General features: G+C 36.4%; 2 protein-coding genes across 9 annotated transcripts in view; one reads left to right on the top strand and one right to left on the bottom strand.

The window, feature by feature from the left end:
• Positions 1-23932, top strand: part of LOC133844225 (uncharacterized) — a 93095-nt gene that overhangs the window by 18957 nt on the left and 50206 nt on the right. For 4 of the 6 annotated variants that reach the window (XM_062278134.1, XM_062278131.1, XM_062278133.1 and 1 more), the window contains exons 3-4: positions 16717-16954; positions 18321-18604. In XM_062278134.1, the coding sequence (XP_062134118.1) occupies positions 16717-16954; positions 18321-18604 (522 nt within the window). Of the gene's footprint in view, positions 1-8526; positions 8846-11517; positions 11902-16716; positions 16955-18320; positions 18605-23932 lie in introns of those variants that run through there. The other 2 variants (XM_062278135.1, XM_062278136.1) reach the window with 2 other exon arrangements.
• On the bottom strand, positions 1359-23510 carry LOC133844228 (esterase B1). Of its 3 annotated transcripts, none has more exons than XM_062278142.1 (2): positions 23402-23510; positions 1359-3551 (listed from the first exon to the last, which is right to left on the bottom strand). In XM_062278142.1, the coding sequence occupies exon 2, from the start codon at positions 3464-3466 to the stop codon at positions 1895-1897; it is 1572 nt and encodes a 523-aa protein (XP_062134126.1). In that variant the 5' UTR covers positions 3467-3551; positions 23402-23510; the 3' UTR covers positions 1359-1894. The 3 variants fall into 3 exon arrangements, with proteins under 3 accessions (XP_062134126.1, XP_062134125.1, XP_062134124.1); XM_062278141.1 differs by lacking the exon at positions 23402-23510 and adding an exon at positions 22211-22317; XM_062278140.1 differs by lacking the exon at positions 23402-23510 and adding an exon at positions 4454-4624.

Genomic DNA, 23932 nt, shown 5'->3' with positions numbered 1-23932 from the left:
CCTCATTGAAGTAAACTGAAGCATACCCGCTTCATTCCCTATATACAAGGTATATATCAAAGGACTGGAAAATTTAACCAGCACCATGAAAACAACATAAACTATTTATTAGAGTATAAATTTCAATCATGTGTTTATCGATGCCATGCAAATGCTATAAACAATTTGAAATGTTTTCAAAAATGTTTTTTTTTTTTTTTGGCCCAAAAATCATTGTCGAGCGATGTGTAAATTAGCTCGACTCATTTGTGTTTATATTTCAATTGGTTGTGTAGAATGAAACAGAAGAAAATGTAGACAAATGCCTGTCTATTGTTTGCTCTCGTGTTGTTAGAAGGATTCTCATTCATCTTCGTTCTGTTCGACACACATTTTTGCGATTAATTAACCCACAATTTTCATGCTAAAGTGTTTTTTTTTGCTAAGTTTGTTTATTTTTCTATTCAATGATCACGACTGCTAAATGAATTATGAGCAAAAAGAAAAAGCAAAGGGGATTGCAAAAAAGATTGAATCAGAGACGAGGTCTGGGACGAAGACGCCGAGAATGACAACAATGACCCGCGGTCTTGCTTGACGTTCAAGAATTTTTGGCCATTTGCCAATATGCCAAACTGAAAAAGCGGCACAAACCGGTTAAGAAATCAAAAAATCTAAGCAGAATGAAAAATATACAAAATTTGTTAAATTTTGCCATAATTGATGTGAGAATACCCTTGATTTTTAAATAAAAAAAAAAATAGAAAAAAAATAAATAAAAAAATAATAATAATAATAAAAAATAAATAGAATAATAAAAAAATAATAAAAATAATAATACAAAAAATATTAAAAAAAAAACAAAAACAAAATATAATCTTTTTAGTTGAATTATATTTTGCGAAAAAATAAAATCATTTACAAAAAAAATATTTTCGATAAAGAAAAGAATCGAACAATAATTCAGTAAATCGTAAGAATTATTATTTCTATTTTAGTATATTACTATATCAATTAATTTATGCATAATTATCTCTCCAAGATCTTTTATTTTAGTATTTTCAATCTGTTGTTCTTGGTTAGTTATGCTCCAACTCTATTCTAATTGAAGTGACCAATAAGATACCATTAAAAACTTTTTCTTATGTAAACTACCCGATGTAATTGCGTGCTTACAGGGTATTGCAAATACGCAAGCAAATGAATCTACGCGTTTAGAGAGCATCTATAGAATTGTGCATAATAATGCTTATAATAGTGTGCTATTAATAGAGTGCACTCTAAATTGGAACTAACTGTAAATTAATAACAGGTTAAATTGCTTCTAATGATTAAACGATCTGTGTCTAAACAAACGGTAACTATGAAAACGATTAACATCACTTAAGCATTTCGATTGTATTTCTATAACAAACAGCGACAACAATTTGCAGTTGTTGGCAGTGAAAGTTATACCAAAATATATTTTATTTATAGATGTTATATATTAAATGTTGTAAAGAATACATTACAATGTTAAATGTTACACACTTAAAGCGAGCTGAGAAAGGAAACCATTTATCGGAACAAAGTTCTGCAGATGAACTATTCGATTTATCGATGATTCATTGATGAAGTCCTCTTCAGACGCAAACTTTTAAAGTGTCACTTTTTGTGTTAACTCACAAAATTTTTGAGTGACGGTGACAAGATGATGATGACATATGGAAATAGCACACATTCTGTTGCTTGGATTTTTGCGTTTGGGCAGTGTGACCAGATTCTGTGAGAACAAAAATGTATGTTTTAAATAGTTTGTGAATGGCAAAAGATTCACTTAATAAATGTAGGGTTTAAATACTTTGTGAATGGCAAAACTGTCACTTAAAAAATGTTCGTCTAAAGAGGACTTTAATGATTGATTGATGTTGTAAACTTAATAGAGACTCTCTCTGGTATAAAAGCTATCCCAAACCACGAACTCTTTACTCTCGGGCAGCAGCTTGAACTCCAGCTGCTCGGAGATATTAAGGCACAATTCAGATCCCCCTGGACGCAATGGTTCCCACTGCGCTGACTCGGTGTGCTGGCAATTGGGATTTCCATTCGATGCAAATGCAGTCCACATGCCAATCAATCGTTCAATGGTTCGATACTCTGGCGTGGATTTGTCCAGTTTGCTGGAGAGCAGCATGTAGAACATATACGACAAATCATCGGCATGACAAACCCCACGCACTTGGCGACCGCACTTCAGCATACGATAGTGATTGAAGTGCGGCGAATCCATGTCGAAGCGGTACAGATAGGTGGGCGTGGATGGTGCGTAGGCGGCTCGGGCAAGTAGAGTACGATGAATGCCATGCCAAAAGTTCTTGACACTCAGTACACGCAAGCACTCAAAGAGTTCCATGCTGTCACGTTTGACATCCTCGAAGTAGGCCAACTTCAAGCGTTCCAATTGCTCCTCCATCTCCTTGGCATCGATGGTGTCCCGCACAGGTTGCGGCAACAGTGGCTCAAAGGCTCTCAGCATATACTCCTTGTCCTGCACCGTTGACTGATAGCTGAAGAGACCCTCGAACGAGGTGCCGCCAATGATCAGGGGTAACTCATTGCCCCAGGCGCTGGCCAGTAGCTCCAACTGTGGACGCGGCACCACACAATCCTCAGCGACATAAGGCTCAACAACGGGACCAAAGGCAATGATCTCGTAGTTGCGATGCTCCTCTTGGGAGACAATCTCATTGCAATGCTGGGCCAACTGATGACCTGACGCTGTCCTGAAAAACTGTAGCAGGTCCGCATCATTATCCTTCTCCGAGTGTTTGTACCCCAAGCGCTTGGCAAGCCTTTGGGGAGCATTGCGGTTGGGTTGTGTGGCCCATTCACACAACGCAGATCCGGACTGCACAATAGCGCGATGGAAGAGTCCACGTGTCTGCTCAGTATGCATGAGAATGTTAACCGAGGCAGCGCCAGCACTTTCGCCCATCAGCGTAATGTTATTTACATCTCCATTGAAGCTGGCAATGTGATCGCGTACCCAACGTAGCGCCAGCACTTGATCCTTGAGTCCAGCGTTTCCGGGGACCTGCAACTCAGGATCCTTGAGGCTCAGGAAACCCAAGGCACCCAACCGATAGTTGAATGTCACCAGCAGCACATTGTGCTTCATGAAATAGTCCGGGCCATAGATGTCTCTAGTGGCGCCACCTATCTGAAAGCCACCACCAAAGATCCAGACCATCACGGGCAGCGGTTGCGGCGACTCCAGCTGCTTGGCATACACGTTGATGTACAAACAATCCTCGGATCCTTCCACCGTATTCAAGATCGCATTCCTTTGCAGCGGTTGTGATCTGGTGTGGGTGCAATCCTTAACTCCTTGCCAAGGTTCCGCAGGTTGCGGGGCGCGAAAGCGGAGTTCTCCAATGGGAGGCTTGGCATAGGGTATGCCCTCAAAGGAATAATACGACTCGCCATCATAGAAGGTCTTGCGTTCCATGCCTTTCACCTTGCCGCATTTCGTCTCCAGCACCTTCGTTCGTCCCGTGCTCAGTCGGTACTGCGTCACCTTATGACCGAGAGCTCTGAAATCAGAATACAGAAAGTATTAATGTAGGTTATAGTTGGCGTTATCGCTGTGGTGATTATTCAGCTTGATGGGCTCATAAAGATCTGTAGAGCAACAGCATTAAGCTTGAAGGTATTTAGCATATAGTCAGTAAAACTTAATAGACTCTTTTTCACATTGAAAAGTGAAGGGTCTTGTAAAATAATTAAGAATAATGGTAACTAAATGATTAAGTTAAGAAAGTTTAGGTTTTGCATAAGAAATATTCTTATAAAATAAGTAAAAAAAAAGTCGTTCTTCGTCAAGGCGGAAAAAAGATGCTGACATCTGTAGGTTGTCACAAACTTATAATGCTTTATTTGCGGTTTGCAACTTGTTGAATTCATCATAGCTTTCTATGAGCGCATAATATTTTGTTATGCTTGATCATTAAAATTGAGTTCTGGTTTGTAAATTGGATTGAATGGAATCGAAATAGAAATCCAAATGATGCCAGCTCATACGGGTTTGTGAACAGAATGTTCTAGGCATGAAATCACTAATTGGAATTGGAATTGGCCATGACTTTTGCCCCTCGCAACATATGTATGTACGCTATGTATGAGGGAGAAATGGAATTCCGTTAATTGTTCCACCATATTGTGGAATTGTTTACATAAATGTATCTTTTAGCAGATTAAATTCCGCTTAGATCTTTAATCTAATCTAAATGATCAGACACGCCCTTTGGATAGAATTAACAAAAAAAGAAAAAGTAAAGCTATATCATAGATAACTTATCGTTGGAATGCCCCAATATAATGCGCGAAGTCATTAAAACTAAGCACTTTGTGAGATAAATATAGAGATACTACAATCTGTACGCAGCTGTATAGAGATTAGTGAGGATTTGTTTAGAGTAAATACAATGGTACTTACTTTGCGGCCAATCTGAATTTATCGCCCACACTAACGCGCACTTCCATCGTACTCGATATATGCTCTATATATATGCGTGGGGATGGGAATTCTATGCAGAATACTGCCTGAATATATTCCGCAACACTTGTAACGCGTCCAAGAGCTGAGCAAAGACTGAAGCGTATATTCGCTCAGCTATGACCAAATTGATTAGATAAAACAGACGCGCCCAACAGCTGGCCGCATAATATTGTATACTATATGGAATATATATATATACCACTCGTATTACATATATTATTGCTGATTGTAAGTTATAGATGGAGTTTGCACAACAAATAAAAAAAAGAACCCACAAGCATACGACTCTAAAGGTTAAACTTGTACATTATGTGAATGCGGAGTATATAGAAGCAACAGGATAACAGGGTAGTTTTGCAGACATCACAATTAGGTCATCAAAACAGTTGAGACTCGAGGCGCCACATTCCCATCATCATCAACAGGCCACCAGGCGAAGGCATCGTCATGGCACGGCACGGCCTAAAAGCTTGGCTAAGTCCTCGTCAAATAGAAACGTATGTGGTTGTGATAGCTGTGATATATACTTAGTTAAGAGTGGTATGACTCATACCCTCAAGGTCAGTGTCCTGTGCTGCGCCCCATTACGGCAAATATGCGCTGAAGGTTAATGCTAGCGCCATTTTGTGTGAATGGCAAAACATAAGAGCGGCAGTCTGGCAACGCTGTTCGCCAAACAGCTGATAAATCCCATTGGGATAGGCAGCCATATGAGATAAACATTAAAGCTATTGCTAAAGGTAGACAACAACACTAAGAGATACCCTCTACCTGATTAATTAGACTCTATGTGCTTATATCTTGCTCGATTTTTTTTAATTATTTATTTTTATTAAATTAATTTCCTATTTCCCATTTATATACATTTTTACTAATTTTCTTAGTAGTAAAATAATTTTGATAAAATTGATAAAATAAATAAAATTGTTCATTACGAATTTTAATAAATGAATTCTAAACAAATTTGTATTCAAAGAAATGAAGTAAGTACTAACTGATTTGCTAAATTTCTTAAAGAATTACTTTACTGTGACTTAATTTAATATGCAAGGAAAGTTTTAAAGTTAATGGAAAGTATTTCAGTTGTGTAAGCTTGTTAGCCCAATTATTTAATTAACGCATTCGAATAAGTAAACCTGTTTCAGTCAGATTCCATTAAATTGACACTGCTCTGGAATTGCTTGAAAACGTCACAACGAATTGCAAATGCGTTTGCAAAATGTAAATGTTGCATTTAATGGCACCTAAAGCCAGCCATATGTGTGTGTGTGTGTATTTGCTATGGCTAACTTAAGCCTATCCTCGAGTGTCTCAGCTGTCGTCGTCTGTCTTGTTATTTGCTCGTCTTGTACTATGCTCAGCACTTGATTAGAATCGTTTGACTTGTCGTTGTTGCCGTGGCTGTTGCTATTGCTGCTGTGTTAACATTGCTTTGCAATTCCATTTCCTCACCGTTGTTTGTCGGTTGCTTCGACGACGTCTCCTGCGACTTTGACTGACTGTGTGCGCCACTTGAGTCTAACCAAGTCTTTGCCAAGAGGTTGCCATAGCTTCTAAAAAAGGGGGTAGTAAAGATGGTGGCTGAGATGGAGGAGAAAAAGAGAAGGAGAAGAAGAAGAAGCAACTGAGCTGCTTTGTTTGTTGTCGCCTGGGCCAAAAGTGTTGACTGTCGAGTGTCGCCTCGTACTTAGAATGTTAGTTAATGTGATTATTTCACACTTGGTCTGCTTTGAACTAACATTTCATGGGGCTTCTCATGGCCCGCTCCAATCGTCATCGTCGACGTTCTCTATCCTTATTGAGCTTTTGTTATTGTTTCTGTTCCTTTTGCTTGTTCTCTTGTTTGCACTTTCCACATTTAACACTTGTGCTTATCTTCAGTCTTATTCTGACACAAATTACATAGTACCATTATTGTTATAACGAGAATTACGAGTTCCAAGTTGCAGATTATTGTGGATTTGTGTACAACGAAATTTGTTGTGCATTTAATAACAATTTAATTAATTTCTTTGATCAAGTTTAATTTAAGCATATTATATTAGTATTTAATAATTTATAATTCATTTTCAAAATAATTTCTATTTTTATTAAGAGTTGCTAGTTAGTAAAATTGGAGTAAATCGAAGTTTGTTCTATATAATATATGTATTTAAATTACTCATTAATTCCACTTTAAGAATGTTACATAATATTTATTTATTTATTGTACAACAAATGATCAAAGCTTCAACGCTAAACATTTTACATTCCAATAAATACAAATAACTGAGATATCAAACAACATTGATGGCAATTATATAATAAAAAAAAAACTGTACAATTTGTTTTTGGCGCTTACGTTATTTACGCAAAAACTGCTCGATATGCTTTTTTGTTCAACCGTGTTTATAATTGTTCGTTAAATACACGTTAGCGAGCTGAACGAAGATAATAGCTGTACAATAATCGTTCGTTAAGTGTGATATTCTCCTCTGCTTTCTGTCACCCTCACACACTGCAAGCCTGCATAAATTGACACATTGCATTCTGAATGAACGAGCTTTGGATTAAATTCAATTTCCATTATTTCGTCTGTCCCTTGTCCCTATTGTCTGTTGTCTGTTGCCATGTTGTTGAAGTACCTCATACTATTTCCGAGCAATAAGTGCGTCTGAGTATGGCATCAACCGCCCCTCCCTCGCCCTCTTCACCCGTTACCCGTTTGTGGCGCACAGTTTGCATGGCATTGTACAGATTCCGTTTGCAGCATTTTGTTGGTGTTGCCATCGACTAAATAAATAAATACACAGTGCAATTTATGTACATTGTATGTTTGTTTGTTTGTGTGCAAAGGAGAATTGTACATATTTGTTGTTCTTGTTGTTAGTTGTCCCGTTCACTCTGCTAACATTGTTGCTGTCGCTGCTGATGCTGCTGCTGCTGCTTTCTGGCGCCACTGCAACTGTAGACTAGCATGGCTACGCATCAACAAACTACGCACACATCCAGTCACAACCACTCACACACACAAACATACATTCATACAGCTTAGCAACATTGTGTCCTGGTCGCATCTTGTGTCGACCTCCAAAAGTGCCAACGATATACGTTTCTCTCTCTCTTCTCCCCTTAACCGCTTCTTGACTGTGCTTGTGCTTGTGTTTGTGCTGCTTCTTCTTCTTCGTTTTTGTCTTTACCGTGTTTACACGATTGCCGCCTACTGTTAAAGGTGACGACCCCCTCGAACCACAAGCCCTTGCTTTGCCATGCCTTGTCTTTAAATCTCTCCCTGTCGTCTGCTTTGTTGTTGTTGTTCTTGTTGGTTTTGCCTTTCTTGTTCCGAATGTTTGTTTTGCTTGCCAGCCTCTGCCTGCCCTTTTGTGTTGATGTTAGCGGACAGCGCGTGTACAAATTGTTTTTGCAAGTGACCAGGGCTGGGCACATTGCGAACTTTGCATTCCAACTCGATTCAAATAAGAAGTACATTCTCATGATGTTGCAACTAATCCAGCCATAGGAAAAATTCTTGATTTTTGCGCTTTTCATCTTGTACTACGGGAACTAGTTCACGTTGGTCATGTTGCCAACTCACGCACTGGTTCGTTTGACTCTTTTTTTCGCTTTGGTGTTTTTGTTTTATCATTCGCCGCTGCCGCTTCAATTTGGTTCACTCGTTTTGTTTAGCTTCGTTTTCGTCGTAGACGTAGACGACTCGACTCGTGCTGCGCTGCTGCTGCTGTCGCTGCTTTTACTGCTGTGCTGCCCACGGCGGCTGCGACTGCGTTGTTTGTTTGCATTTGTGTTTTAGCTGCCTTCGCTTTGTTTTCCTTACGCCCGCAGCACAAGAACAACAAATAGTACGACATACAACAACATCCACCGCAGCAGCAGCAGCACCAACAACAGCAGCAGAAGCAGAAGCAGCAGCACCATCAGCTACAGCGACAACAGCAAAAGCAACAATAACAATAACAGGGCTGCGGCGGCTCTATCAGCTTTTTAGCGCGACGTCGCAGTCAGTCAGTCGTCGTCGGTTGTCGGACGCAGGCGTAGGCATTCCAATTGGGACGCACGTTTCGAACTCGAATTTCCGTTCACATTGTTGTTTATTGGTTCGGTTCACTACGTCGCGACGTTTTATTTTGTTTGCGTTTCTGTTAATGTGTGTGTTGTGTCAGCACGCGCTCGTGTGTGTGTTTGTGTGTGTGTGACGTTATCACGCACCAATTGCGGCAATCGCTTAATGAGCACTCATACTCTCGTACTGAGCAAATACACGTGTGTGTTTGTGAGTGCATGCTTTAAGCGTATAAAACAAAAATTGATAAATGCACAACCGTAATAAAAGTAAAGCATGTATATGGTTCAAATATATAGAGTTATATGTATGTGAGTGCGTGTGTGTAAATGATTGAATTGAGCGTGTTAATAAATAAGCAAACAAAAGTCACGGCTGTCAATGCGGTTCAATGTCTTTGCCTCCCTCAGCAGCAGGAACCTAAATACAAACTCACCAACACACTTGCACACACATTTAGTGTGACAACATCGCATGTAGTAATAATCGCAACGGTAGCCGGTAACTGTGGCATTGCCGCAAAACTGGTTTAAGCCACAGCCGCAACACAGCAATAACAAGCTAAAAGACGCCGCGTCTGTTGTTCAAATTTCAGAGTGACCTTTTTTTTGCACTAATCATTGCGAATCTCAAATGTCATTTGGTGTTGCGATGAGTGAGCTGATCACTCGAAGCCATGATTAACACGTGCACTCGACTGCGAATCAGTGATTGTAATGAAAGAGATTAAAAACACTAACAACTAGTACATCAACACAAAAAAAAATGACTGCGATTTAATAATAATGAATTAATGTATTCAGCAAAGCTGAAAGTGAGTGCAAAATGTGTGTATTAATTTGCATAACCACAAAAATACTACAAGTTAATTAAATTTGAAACATGAATGAATAATTTTATGCGACTGTGAATAATCATTTGCAAAAAAAAAAAAAAATTATAAAAATAAAACAAAAAACACCGCAAATTTGTCACACTATTTAAAGAAGAAGCAGAAGGTTTTTCTCAAGTTGAAAGAAATATAATTAGCTGGCAATTTAAAGCTAATAATGTGCACATAATTATCTTTCACTGTGTAAAACAAGCGTATAAAAACTCATTGCGATAGTTGTGCAAGGCGATGTTTTATCATAACGCTGTCATCTTTAGTGTCAACCAGTGACCATCTCTTGTTTCGCTTTTGCTCTTGTAGTTCGCCCAGCCATTTTGCAGAGTCGAGTTGAGTTGAATTTACTTTAACCTTTCGTCAAGTTTTGAGTGTGTATGTGAACTACATGAATTGTTGTGTATGAAAGGCGCTTAAACAAGTGCGCGCAAGTCAAGTAATAACAACGAGCGCAATAATAACAACAACAACAACATAAAGAACCTCAACTACCGTCTCGCTCGCTTTGAATTGCGAGTAAGTGTGTGTGCGTGTGTGTGTGTTTATATTCCGCATTTGTGTTTGTGTACCGTTCTAAAAATAACCGTTTCATGTGCAGTCGTTGCTTTCGCCGCTGCCTCGCTTCGTCTTCTTCTTTTTCATCGTCGTCGTTGTCGCCAGCAACGACGACAACGTCGCATTTTGTGTTTGTATTTGTTATCGGTTATTTAACTTGATTTATTTGCGTGCGACTGATGATTTATATCGCCTGAATGGGGCCCACAGCAATAATAACAAAACAACAACAGTAACAACTAGAACAACAACCACAACAACAACAACATCGTCAGCCCCAACTTGAGACTAAGTCTCACGCACATTGGCACTTAAGTGGGTCAAACAATTATTGTCACGCCTTGCCTGACAACCAAACCCCACACCCCCTTTTCCCCTGTGGTGTATAACACCTTAACCAGCCCACTCCCCTTTTGGGCAAATCGCGACCATTTCATTGCCCTTGTGTCTTCGCTGGGCTACAATGAATGACCCCTTAGTTGAGTTGGAAAGTCAATGAAGGCCACTTTTGCTCACTTTTCTATTTAAGTGGCTGTCACCGTTCATTAGTCATAGGATAAAGGATAAGCAAAGCGTGCGCTATAATTAACATTTATATTTATTGATGTCGATAATTCAATCAAACAGGACAAATTTGTAAAGCTCTTTTGTGTGGTCGCCAATAATTGATAAAAATTCCACACAATGATAATCAACAGAGCAAATCAAATTAATTAATGAGAGTTTATGCATATGCATAACACAGCTAGTATTTAAAATGCACGCTATTTATTATTTAAAATGATTATTAAATTTGAATAATCAGTTTTAATTGATATCGATTTTATTTAACCACCTCTCCTGGTTAATAAAAGACTTTGAGTCACGCGCTTACTTAAACACGCACAGATGCATATTTATGTATTTGTATTTGCATTTGCATTTTTTGTTGTTGTTATGTAAATTGTCTTTCGCACAAGATTTCAATTGAGCGCCCCCTGTTGGGAGTGAGTAAGAAGCTTGTGTAAATGTCTGCTGTCTCGTTTGCTCTCACGGTTTTTCTCTTCGCTCACTTTTGCATTGAGAGCACATTGAATGAGCTTTTGTCTGCGAGACAAGGACAAAGTCTCAGCTCAGCTGATGGCGGCAAAGCAACAAGTCGATTGTGCTGTTACTAAAGCGTTAAAAGGGCAGGCTGTAATATTGCATTTAGACCAGTCTCCGTTGCATGCAATGAGCGTACTACTTAATTAGTTACCACTTAATCTGCAACGTCATCATTAAACCGATCGCGTGTCGTGAGCTTCTTTCGTGTTATGTTTTGTGGCCGCGCTCCAGTCTCATTCTCACTCACTCGAAACGGATACGGATGCATCGTCGCGCTATCGGCACTCTTCTAGCTCTCGTTCTCACTCTCGCTTCGTTCTTCGTTGGCGTTTAGTTTCCACACCCAAGTGCACAGCGCAGTCAACGTTTATATGAGTTTCAATTAAATTAAATTCTCTTCGTGTTGTAATTAAGGTGACGCCGCAAAGAAATTACTAAATTCATTAAGAAACCACAAAAAAGTCGAATACAAAAAGGAAAAAAAAGAAAAATACAATTGTTCCCGCAACACAAATTAAATATGCATCATGAATGCCGCAAGTGTCGTCAAACAAATTATTAAATAACAATACAAGTGTTTGTGAATAAAAGTGAATAGTTAATTCAAATTTCACAATGGCTCAAAATTTGACTGTTGTTATGGGTGCCGAAAACAATGGCAATAACAACAACGATGACGCAGGCGCAGCGACAGCAGCTGCAACGGTTGTGAATTTTAAGCCAAAGGATACGAATGGCTGGAAGGATTACAAGAAACTAAAAACCTATCTCATTCTAAAGGAGCAGCAAAACGAGAAGGTAAAAAAGTGGAAGAAAACTTATTTAGTTGGACCATTATAAATGGTCACATAATTAAACGAAGTAATTGCTAAATTGCAAGTATAATTCTTAATTGCAAAAAAGGTTCTATAATAATGTAATTATCTTGGTTAATCATTCGATTCAAGCGATATTAACGTCAAGGGGTTTCATTAGGAATAGTGTAAGGTATAAATATATCGACATAACATTAAAGATGACTTTTCCTCCATTGAATTGTATTTGTACTTAGCTTTAGTATGACCCATTTATAAGTTCCCAGCTTTAGTTTCATTATAATCAATCAACGTAAGCTTTTGAAAAATAATCTTTTGTATTTACTTGCAATCAAATTTCCGCTTCATAAAATCGCTTGGCTTCTTGAACTCTTTTATAAGAGTATTAAAAGTTCTACAATTGATAGATAACACATTTATCATGTCTATCAGAACATTCGACGCCTTGTAATTTTCTATAAATTATAAAATGCCTGATTAGATAACAGCGGGAATGTCATCACATTAAATGTGTGCCAATTACACGCAATAAAAAAAGTTGTTATTGATGGTTCGAAGAACGGAAATAAAGCGTGCGATTGTGAAATAGATTGGAAACTTCCTCAAAGCATAACCGTAAAATGAATTGCGGCAAAAAGAAGAAAGAAAATAATGTATATAATAACGATAATAAAATCAGTTAGATAAGTATCTTTAGATACTGCAATAATCGGAGTCTATAAAGATTGTAATGCGCCAATTAAAAAACTGGAATGATTTCTCTGTTTCATTATTAACCTCAAGGCGACAAAGTGTGCAATAGTCAATCAAGTAATCAATCGGGCAATCAATCAGTATTGACCCAAATTGCTGTCGGCTGAAAAAATAAATAAATTTATTGTGGTCAGACATAAATGCATATAAATCAAATAAAATAAATAAATAAATGCATAGAATATGCTATGCGTGGCATTGACAGTTGCACAAACAATATAAAAATTCAGTACGAGATTGAGCAAAAAACAGGAGAAAAAAAAGAATAAATAGAAAAATAAATAAAATTGATTTAATTTGAAATATATTTACATTTTCTACAATTCAAAAAAGTTGTTGTTTTTACAAAATGTTGACTACGATTAACTCAGAGACTTTTAACAAGATAATTTTCTAGTTATGACAATCGTTCAAATACTTTCGTTATTCTAATTATAACTATGACAATGAGAAAACAAAATTAGATTAATTTAGAGCTCAACAAGAAACTTTGATTTCCATCGTGTCATCGCACAGTTCTATTATGATTTGCAGCTTTTCTTCGATAGATCATAATCCACAAAGCCGATTCCAATAATGCTCTTAAAATGTTTGAAATCTAATTGGAATCGCTGAAAAGTTTCAATTGCTTTTTAACAATTACGATTTGAAAATGTAACAATGCCATAATACTTGCTATCTTGCTCTCACTCGCTTTCTAGCTCGTTCTAGCTACAATTAACAAACAAACAATCAAACAAAAAACATAAAAAAAGGAGAAACAGAAACAGAAACAAAGAAGGGGGCAGAGAAAAATATTGTTATAACCAGAAAAAGAGAGAAAAAACCTCTTCATATAAAGTTATTAAACGGTCATGACCCCCATTTTGAAAATGCTTATCAACAGAGAACATGGCAACCGAAGGGGAGCAGTTGGGAGGGGTAAGAGGGGAGGAATCAGAGGAGGTGAAGTAGGGGAACAAATAATAATAAAGCAAACATGAAAAACGAGCATTAAAAACGCACGAAAAAATGACGAGCGCGTTTCCAAAAGAGAGCGGGGGGAAGAGAGGAGTGTGGACAGTCGAGGGGCGGGGGGCGGGGGGGGGGGCAGATGACGCCAACAGAAGCAGAAGCAAACGATGCCGGCGACGCCATTTGACCGCTTTGGCGTCGGATCAATAAATATGGATGACTTGGCGCTGTCCAGATTGATGTGTACAAAAGCACTTACAAACAAACATACAGAGATACTCACACACACACGCACATACAGAGTTACTCACACACACACACACACATGCAGAGATACACACACACACACATACACTAATATACAGAGATACGCACACACAGTTAGTTGTAGCTATATCCAAGTTGTGTAATAAAAATGCGCGCCTATCAATGTCAAAAAATCTGACACACAATGAATGGAATAAGAAAAGTAAACAAACAATTAAATTGCTTAGTGCCTAATAAAATAAATGAATGCCAGTTGAGCTTGCGTGTTTGTCTTTTTACCAGATACGTCTGGATACAGCAGACAGCTGCCCAGATACCGAGTGTCTGTCTGTCTGTCCGTCCGTCCGTCTGCCTGTCTATATCTGTCTGTCTGTCTGTCTGTCAGTATCTCGGACTCTGTGTGTTTGTGTTTTTGTTTGTGCTTAGATACACACGCTTGGCACAGATACAATTCGAACAAAGCGAAGGATTTGCGATATGCGAATAAGTAAGCAGTGCAAATAAGCTCACTCACTCACACTCTCTCTGGTATTCGTATTCGCATCGCACATGCTTGCCACTTGGGCGTATACGTAATATATATCAAATAGCTCTTGCCGATTTGCTGATGGAGAAAGGCCATGCGAATTAATTCGACGCCGCTTATGACGCGCTTATAAGTAACAAAGTGTGTGAATCATTTTGTGAGTGTTTGGGCATATGAATAACTTGTGTGTGTGTGTGTGTTTGGGTGTGGGTGTAACATATCTCGCGTGAGCGACAGTCGCGACAAACGTTAAATACACACATATACAATAAATCATCTCGAATGCAATAAACGCTTTAATAAGCCTCTGGAAATTTGTACACAAATTGTACTAAATGATAAACATGTGATAGATATCTTCCAAATTGAGCGATGCTATCACAAAGAACTCAATTCCCAACAATTTAACCAGCAATCGAAATCGGGCCAACTGATATGAATATAATGAATGATACCGAGTTCTAGACTTAGTTTGCTTGACAACCGCAATAATATAATTATATTATACTTTGCTTGTATAGCAAGTTGTGTATGTAATGCTTTGCTGTACATATAACACACCCCCTAACGACATATAAACTTATATTATTTATCTAAAATGTGGTTCGTACTTTATTGTATTTCTAATAACAACTTCTATTTATCTGTACTATATACTTTATCTGAGTAAAGGTGGATTCTATTTTTTTTTATTTCTGATTTTCTTAGTATCAACACACATTCTGTAACTAAACTCCTTACATTTAAATACTGAATAAGTATAGTTTTGAATGATGTAAGATACAAATTACGAAATTAAGTATTGTGGCAAATCTGACCCAACAAAATTGGTTTCTTAGTTTTATACTCTGTTCATGTTATATTTAATTCGAATACTGATAGTACAGTGCAGTATTTACGTGTACTGTATATATAGTATATTAGCAGCAACATTTTATTCAAACTTTAAGGTTATATAGATTTACTCATTATCTGTGGTTTCCATTTATTTTATTACTTATTTTAAATACTGAATAGTAAAAATAAATTTCAATGATGTTAGATTTAAAATGTATTGCATTTCTTATAAAGTTAAGTGATGTAACAAATTGACATATTGATATACTCATTGATGATTGATATATTGATGTACTCATTGTGTGTAGTTTCTATTCATTTTATTTCTTATTCTTGTAGGAGCAAGACATATTCTGTAACTACACTCATTACATTTAAATACTGGGTAACAAATATAATTTCGAATGATGTTAAAAAAAAATTACGATATTTGTTGAATTTCGTATAAAATTCAGTATTTTTAAAAATCTGACCCAACAAAATTTCTTTGTTCTATATTCTGTTCAATTTGCATTCAAGTAAAATACTGATAGTGTAGTGCAGTATATAAATATACTATATATATTCTTATTTTACAAATGTATTTATTTCCTGGCCACATTTACAGAAGTTCTCGCTTAGTAATCTTTGTAAACATTTTTTGGCCACATTTTCAGAAGTTCTTTCTTAGTATTCTTTGTAAACTATTTCTTCTACTAAATATTAATAAATAAATACATTTTTAAATAACAAATGTTGTTGTTCAAGTTACACTCAGTAAAAATACTGATAGTATGTGCAGTATATACATACTTGTATACTTGTATACTGTATACAAACAAATACTTTTTATTTTACAAATGTATTTATTTTCTGCCGCATTTTAAAAAGAGCTTCATTATCTTTATAAACCATTCCTCTAAAAATTAATAAATAAATCAATTTTTATTTTATAAATTTTGTTGTTAAGTACAATATACTTGAATCGGCACTTCAATATATTGTTACGCCTTTCAACTCAGCACAGCAACTCACCGAATCGACAATTCAAAAGGCAGCAAGTTCAGTCGAGAAACGAGCTGCTTACTTTTGAGAAACGATAAGTGCGAATAACTGCTGCTGATATTATTGTTTTTAATCGGCACATTAGCATCTGGCATGACGCATTTTGACTGTTGTATGTCAAAATTGGCAAGCGCGTTAATCGATTCTAAATAGCTGTATTTATATTTCACACTCGACTTTATTTGCATGCCGACAACAGACCTTTAACGCAGCTCGGGGATTGGAGGCGTATACTTAATATAGAAATGTGTGCAATTTATTCTCGTGTTCTCTTTTAGCTTTTTCCGCCTTGAGAGCAGCTTAATGAGTTAAGCTTAAATTGATTAACATTGATTAACACGTTAACGTTAATTGTTGACCTGACCCAAGCCGCGACTAATGTCTCTTTCTTTCTCTCTGTCTCTCACTCTTTTTTAGGCCGCTCACACGCCTGAATCGGTTCGCTCATACTTGCTGAGGAAGCGAACGACACCGACAACAACAACAACAACAACAACAGAGCGCACGACCTTTGTGTGCTACACGTGTGGCACGGACACGCCCTCGTCGCAGCTGCGACTCGTTTACTGCTGCCCCAATGCCGAGCGAGAGCCCTACTATCCCTACATCAAAACGATGAAGGCCTACAAGAACGCCAGTCCAATTAGTCCTCAAGGTGAGTATCCAAAAAGCGGGAATATACTGAATAGCAATATACCAAAATGTCATAGAAAGTCATTATGCGGTTAAGTAATTATTTAGTAGATTAATATTTAGTAGCTATTTGGTTTTCTTATTTGGTATAAATCGTAAATTAAAGGAGCGGAACTGAGATGTTGATATTAAACTTTGCTACTGTTATGAAGTTCTTGTGGATAACTTTTCCTCAACATATTCTTATATGGTTTCTTTTTAGCCTAAACTGTTTTTTGTGTAATTTTAAAAACGTTTACTTGTAAAAATTAATCTTGTTATTCTAATAGGATGTTTTAGTTATCATCATACTCATTAAACACACTGGGAGGAAATGGAAGATTTAAACCCAATTAAGAAAAGATGTAGCTTCACAATTTCTTGTTTTTAAGAAGTGCAAGCTGAGATATACATAGATATAGATTAATTTCCATGAATTAAAAGCAATGTAGTTTTATGCTAAGCAGGTGAATGTTTTGAGCAACAACAAGTAAGAAAGCTACTGTCAGGTGTTCTCGACTGCGAGATACACGCTACCAATTTTGAATAAAAGTAAAACGGCGGTATTATTCTTAAAATAAATCAAACTTTAATACCACAAAAATACTACAATTATACCAAATGTCACATTTGATATATCGATGAAGGACTACATTGTAATTTAATATAGACGTAATAATATATCAGATTGTCAGACAAAGCAGTTAAGATTCGAATGCAGAAGACGTAATTTGTCTTGAATAACTTTTACAATTATTTATCAGCTCGCCATCAGGGATCGTAAATATTATAGCTATCATTGTCTATACCAAAATTTGCGACTTTAGTTTCAGAATTACGCTTGTTTTAGAAAAAATGTAAACAAACTTGATCTGTCTGGACAAACATTATATTATAGCTTTGTCTTTTTCAGTCTCTGACATTTAGGTGTTCATACGAACAGACAGATTCAAAGATAGACGGACTATGTCATCTATATCATCTCGTCTACTTTGTAGGGTCGGAAATGCCTTTTTCTACTCTTTTATCCTATGGGTAGTGGGTATGAATATTACCTTTACTTGATAAGTTATCTACATAAATTAGATGGCATAGTTTGTGAGTACTTTAGTGAGTGTTTTTTAATACATACTTTAAGAGTGTATTACATCGATACAAAAAATATCGCGCTTAGTATATTTTTTAATATTTTCGGTAGATTGAAGTATTTTGCGGAATATTTATTTGGTATATTGAAACAATAATACCATTTTTACCATACGTTCTTAAAAAATATATTACTTTATGCAAATATATTCATTTTAATACCTATAAAATATTAACAAGAAATTTTCCCTCTTATTTTTTAGGCATGGTGCAAATCTGTGCAGGCTGCAACGAGAAGCACGTCAACCTGGCGGAGGGAGGTCCGCCGCCAGTGGTTGCAGCTGCACCCACAGCTGTGGCAACGATATCGTCGGAGCCTGGCATGACGCACTCCTTGGAGTCGAGTGCGGCGATGTACAGCACAAGTGGCCACTTGGTGTCCAGCGGTGGCAACAGTCACATGATGACATCGGCATTCGTCGGTCACAATTCGCCGTCGGAAAAGTCGCTCGCCAATTCGGATTCCACCAGCAATGTGCGCTTTAAGGTGGGTTACACTTTACCTCCATTGATTGATTGCTCCTCCAAGTGCAGCTTAAACCGGTAAAAAGTCACATTTCCTGGCTTTGTTTCGGTTTGAGTTTTGTTGTTATTAATTTATGTTGGTTTCACATTGTCAATAACAATTTGTAGCTTTGAATATGCAAAGTTCGATTAGTTTTTTATTTTGTTTCCATATTCATAAGGCACACCCAATCATCTATGTAAATGTGTGTGTAAAGTTGACTTGTGGAAATTTACTAGCTGCCGATTGCAAGCTGAAACTGACAGCTCCAGATAATGCCCCGGAGGGCAGCATATAGGAAAAGCGATTGCATTTAATGTGGAAAAACAAGTATAAACTGTGCAGTGGAAAGGCATAAACGACTTTTAAATGCGCTGCCAAATTGTATTTTTATAGTGCTTGAATGTAGGGAATATGTAGTGTAGCGATAGGGTTGTGATGAGGTTGTAGTCTGGGCATGATAAGTTGCTGTTGGGGTTAAACGATGAGCTCTTGTCTCTGATTTCAAAGTACACCGGAAAAAATCGTATGTAAATACGCCGAATTATGCAAAATTAGGCGATGCCAATATCAAAATTATCCCTGTGAGATTAAAATTGAGTACCTTTTGGCATTTTTTCTTTTTAAGATTAAAATTTAATACCTTATGGGATTAAAATTGAATACTTTATGATATTTTTTTTTAACTGTGCTTTTTTTTATTGTATTTAGTGGAACTTAGTTGCTTTAAACTATTTACGAAATACATATAACCTCAGTATTTAAACCGACGACCTCATTAAAGAATGGATAAAATTGTAAAGGAAGATATCGATTGTTTTGTACGCTAAATCTAGTATTTTTTGGTATAATCTTCATATATTTAAATTTACAATCTGATTCTAGAAGTGTACTTGAAAATCCGAGATCAATTTAGTATTTTTAGTATATTTGCACTTATTAATCCTGAATGTGTACTTTAAAATCCGAGATAAAGTCAGTATTATCATTTAATTTAATTTCACAATTTAATGCAGAATGTGTACCTAAAAGTACGCTCTAAATCTAGTATTTTTAGTATATTTTGTAATTTATTTCATTTAACAATTTAATTCTGAATGTTTACTTGAAAATCCGAGCTTAAATCAAGCCGAAATCGCGTGTGTTAATCACTTTTTCCTGTGTAGTCGCGTATGCCGCATTTGTTAGAGTATTACGTATTACAATAAATGGAACTCGTCGTCTCGCGCTAATGGGAGCAGCTCCCTGAACGTAGCGATAACACCCCCGACACCTCTGGCCCCTTGGCTGATAACCGCACGAACTTGCGAACGTTTCACAAAGGTGGCGACCCAACAAACAGACGGACGGACAGACAGACAGTTGGACAGACTAGTTGAGGAATGGAATGGAATGAAGTGAAATGGAATGGAATAGAATGACATGAATGTGGACAGATGATGAGGCATGTTGAGTAATTCATTTGCATGCTGAAGGTCGGCCACAGAGCGATATCAATTATGTGGACTATACGACGGAGGAAAGCATTGATAAGGAAATAAAGAGAGTGAGCGGGGGGAAAACATTATTAGTTGCTGCCTCCTCGTTGCTTATCAGTCGCTACGTGTCTGTGTGTTTGTGTGCGTGTGTGTGTGTGTGGGGCGTGCCGAGTGGAGCCGAGCCAAGTCGAGTGTCAACATGTTAACCAATTTGAGTCAACAAATGTCAAGATTAGATTATAAACGCTGCAATGCCCACGGACGGATCGCATGGCCAAAGAGCAGCCGGCGAGGGTGGACGATGGGTTTTGCCCCATGTGCGCTTTAATTACTGCTCGCAGTTGTGGGTTGAGACGGGGCAAAGGGGTTAAAGCAAATACTTAACACATTGATAAACACACTCACGCACAACACAAGTTAAACAAACACCACAAAGAAATAAAACGAATTTGTATTTTATTTTAAAAATAAACAAAAGACGAAACGGAAAACAAGAGACAACCGCAAAAGTTGGGTAAACGCTAAAGGAGATGCGACGACATTTTTTTATACCCGCTACCCATAGGGTAGAAGGGTATTATAACTATGTATACAGCTGCCATAAGGAGGCATCTCCGAATCTATAAAGTAGATATATTCTTGATCAGCGTCAACAGCCGAGGCGATCTAGCCATGTCCGGCTGTCTGTCTGTCCGTATTAACACCTATATCTTATAGATTATAGAAGATAGAGTTATAATTTTTTCCAACATTATTTGTTATGCTTGCACGAAGATTAAGTTTGTTTTTGCCACGCCCACTTCCGCCCCCCAAAAATTGAAAAAGCTCGAATATCAAGCGTAATTTTAAAGCTAGAGTCGCGAATTTTATTATATACAATAATAACTATAGTCTGTGATTCCTGAAAATTTGGTTGCGATCAGATAAAAAGTTATTAAAGAAATACTTTTATAGGGGCAAAAACGCCTACTTACTAGGGGACTTAGTTGCTTTGGCTGACAATCTAGAATATTTTGCACTCAATAGTATACATTTAATGCAGTACTATGTTAATATACTAAATATACCATTTAGTATATATTTATCTTTTCCGAGGTATATTATTTTGGTATATTTTGAGAATAATACCGTAATATTTTGCTTTTATTCAAAATGGGTAGCGAGTATCTCACAGTCGAGCACACTCGGCTGTAGCTTTCTTAACTGCTTTTTGTATTTTTTTTTTGGATCGGGGTAACTGGGTATATCTATATTAATATCTGTATCTGTATCTGGTGCTAACCGGTTTGTCATATATACGAGAGTGTGTATGAACGCGTTGACTTTGTTGTTTAAACACTTTTTATTTATAGCCATTTATTGTTGCCTCAAGTAGTTTATTTATTTATATGTATAAATTTGTTTTGCTTTTGTTTTTTTTTTTTAATTTTCTCTTGAAAGACACTCGTAAATTATTTGCTACGATCATTTGGATCGTTTTCCTGTTTTTAAGCCGGCTCCGAATTCTCTATAAATCTAAATCTATTGTCTAAGCATTAATATACTAAATTCCATTGTGATAAATAATGCATTTGCAACGGGAAAAAAATTAATATATAACAACAACGTACTTCGTCATTGTGGTCAGCCAATCTGTCGATAGCAACGTTTTAATAATAGAAATTATTTCAAGTTTTATATATAGCAAATGAATGAATTGGCCTGATTAAATATTGTCGTATACTTTATGATCTTATAATATTTCATAGCCATGCTGTTATCGGATTTATTGCTTCATAATTAGCTGTTGATATATCCTGATAAGATGAACGATCGATAAGACGTGCGTGTTTAGCTGATAATGTCAAATATTCAAAAAGGGCCACCTTTATTTAGATTTTTGTCTTTGCTTTTCGATACGATTTACACACACACTCGATAACGGAATTGATTTATTGGTTTCATAGAATTACTTTAAATGGAACAACGTCGATATAGAGTCAACTTTTGTTTAGGTTTCGGCTTACTTTGATATGATGATATCTATAAAAAGAAGTTTAAGGCTTTCTGAGCTAATATTTGTATGACATTTCAGATTCCCGTTAAATTTAAAATATTTCATTAAACGTACCGCACAAATTTCAGCATTTTGAATAATTCACAACACCCAACACAATAAAATATAAATTCCTTTTTTATTTCTCGAGAACTGAATCGATATGTAGACTTCAACGGACTATAAAATACTCTAAGAACTCTTCGTTTTATAATGTAAGCTAACCTCGGACTCAAAAAGAGGGGACAACGCGTGGTATGCGTGATTTCTCAAGTTATCTATGGTTGTTGCAAAATATTCAACGATGTTATCAATATTGCAATGTTATGATGTTGACTGTTGAACTTTGCAATTTTTAAAGAATTTTAATAAATATAGAATTTCACATTCATTAAATTAAATTTAAAAGAAAAAAAGTTACTAGAGAATTTAAAAAATATATAGAATTTCACTTTCATTAAATTTTACTTTCTGATAGATCAGTTCATTTCTGAAAACGCTTTTAAAGAATTGCACGATCAAATTTGACATAAAGTTAATTTCTAGATGAATTTATGGCATCGCATTGACTTGCTGACTTAACAAATTGAATGCATTCGATAACTCGATTTTTGGTAGACATTAGAGAGAAATGATAACCTTGACTGAGTTTAACGACATTTCGAAACCTACCGCAAACATCTGAACATTGTGTATATATTTGCATATATTGCGCTTATTTGGGATTCTAAACAATTGCTAAATACATATTTTACTTGCTTCATCCCATTTGAGCTGTCGCTCTTTATTCTATTGTTTGCTTACCGTGTTAAAATTGTTTAAATAATTGCTTAACTGAGACCAAAAAATGAAAAAAACAGATCACTAAACAGTTGGTGGAAACGTTTGGCCCAGTTAACAGCAACAAGTCTTTGGTATCTGTCACACTAGAAATAGCTGTTGAATAGAGTAATGTATTTTTATCAATTTCGATTCCACAAAAAGTGGAAGTATTTCCTGCACTCAACTTTGTCTCGACACAATTGCTTGCACATTGAAGTTTGTGCATTCAATTTCAACTTCACAGATAACAGATAATTAAGGTGCGATAATACATTGGACAAACAGTTTGGGACTGCCATATCACCCGACTTGAGCAAATACCAATACCAATACTCAGCATAATTCAAAAATAAACACAAATAATAAATATATGCGTACTCGCAGAAACAGTATCAACAAGTATGCGTACCTATTTCGCATTTCAAAGCTATTCATAGTTCTTACCTTAAGCGGTTTGAGTCAGTTTCTTCCTCCGTTAGATTTTCTTGTTTGTCTCATCAATTAATCGTTGAATACCCTGTGAAGCGAAGTGTGTTGGGTTGCTTGTTGAATGCACCCAACAAGTCAAAGTAAAGAAGACATAAAATATTTGAGCTAGTCATAAAAATGCAGTGAAGAATAATTTTCGATTTAAAGGCAAGAAAAATGTAGAAAATTCAAACATTCTCCATATGATACATTATACGTTTAATAAAAAAAAACTGCTTTAAAAATTTTACATTTTTTTATGTTTTATAATCAATCCCAATCTCAATGGCGTCGAAAAATACTGAGACAATATTAATACTGACATTCTATGAAAGTGCTAGTATGTTGTACTAATCATTAAGCCATATAAATATAAATTTAAAAAATACTGAGTATTTCACTGTCAGGCACGCTCAAGTGGAACCAGTATTAGTTTCGTATAATACACATATTCAATATTTCTCTTAATAGAAACAACTAAAAATATTAATACTGACATTCTATGGA

This window comes from Drosophila sulfurigaster, chromosome 3, assembly GCF_023558435.1.
Source record: "Drosophila sulfurigaster albostrigata strain 15112-1811.04 chromosome 3, ASM2355843v2, whole genome shotgun sequence".
NCBI lineage: Eukaryota > Metazoa > Arthropoda > Insecta > Diptera > Drosophilidae > Drosophila > Drosophila sulfurigaster.
Note: the sequence above shows the minus strand (reverse complement) of the source record. Positions and strands in the feature narration are given on the sequence as shown.

Excerpts from the sequence above, each read along its gene's own strand:
- LOC133844228 (XM_062278140.1), bottom strand. The coding sequence starts at position 4,500 with ATGGAAGTGCGCGTTAGTGTGGGCGATAAATTCAGATTGGCCGCAAA. Across the intron at positions 3,552-4,453 it reads AAATTCAGATTGGCCGCAAA|AGCTCTCGGTCATAAGGTGA; the intron begins GTAAGTACCATT and ends TTCTGATTTCAG.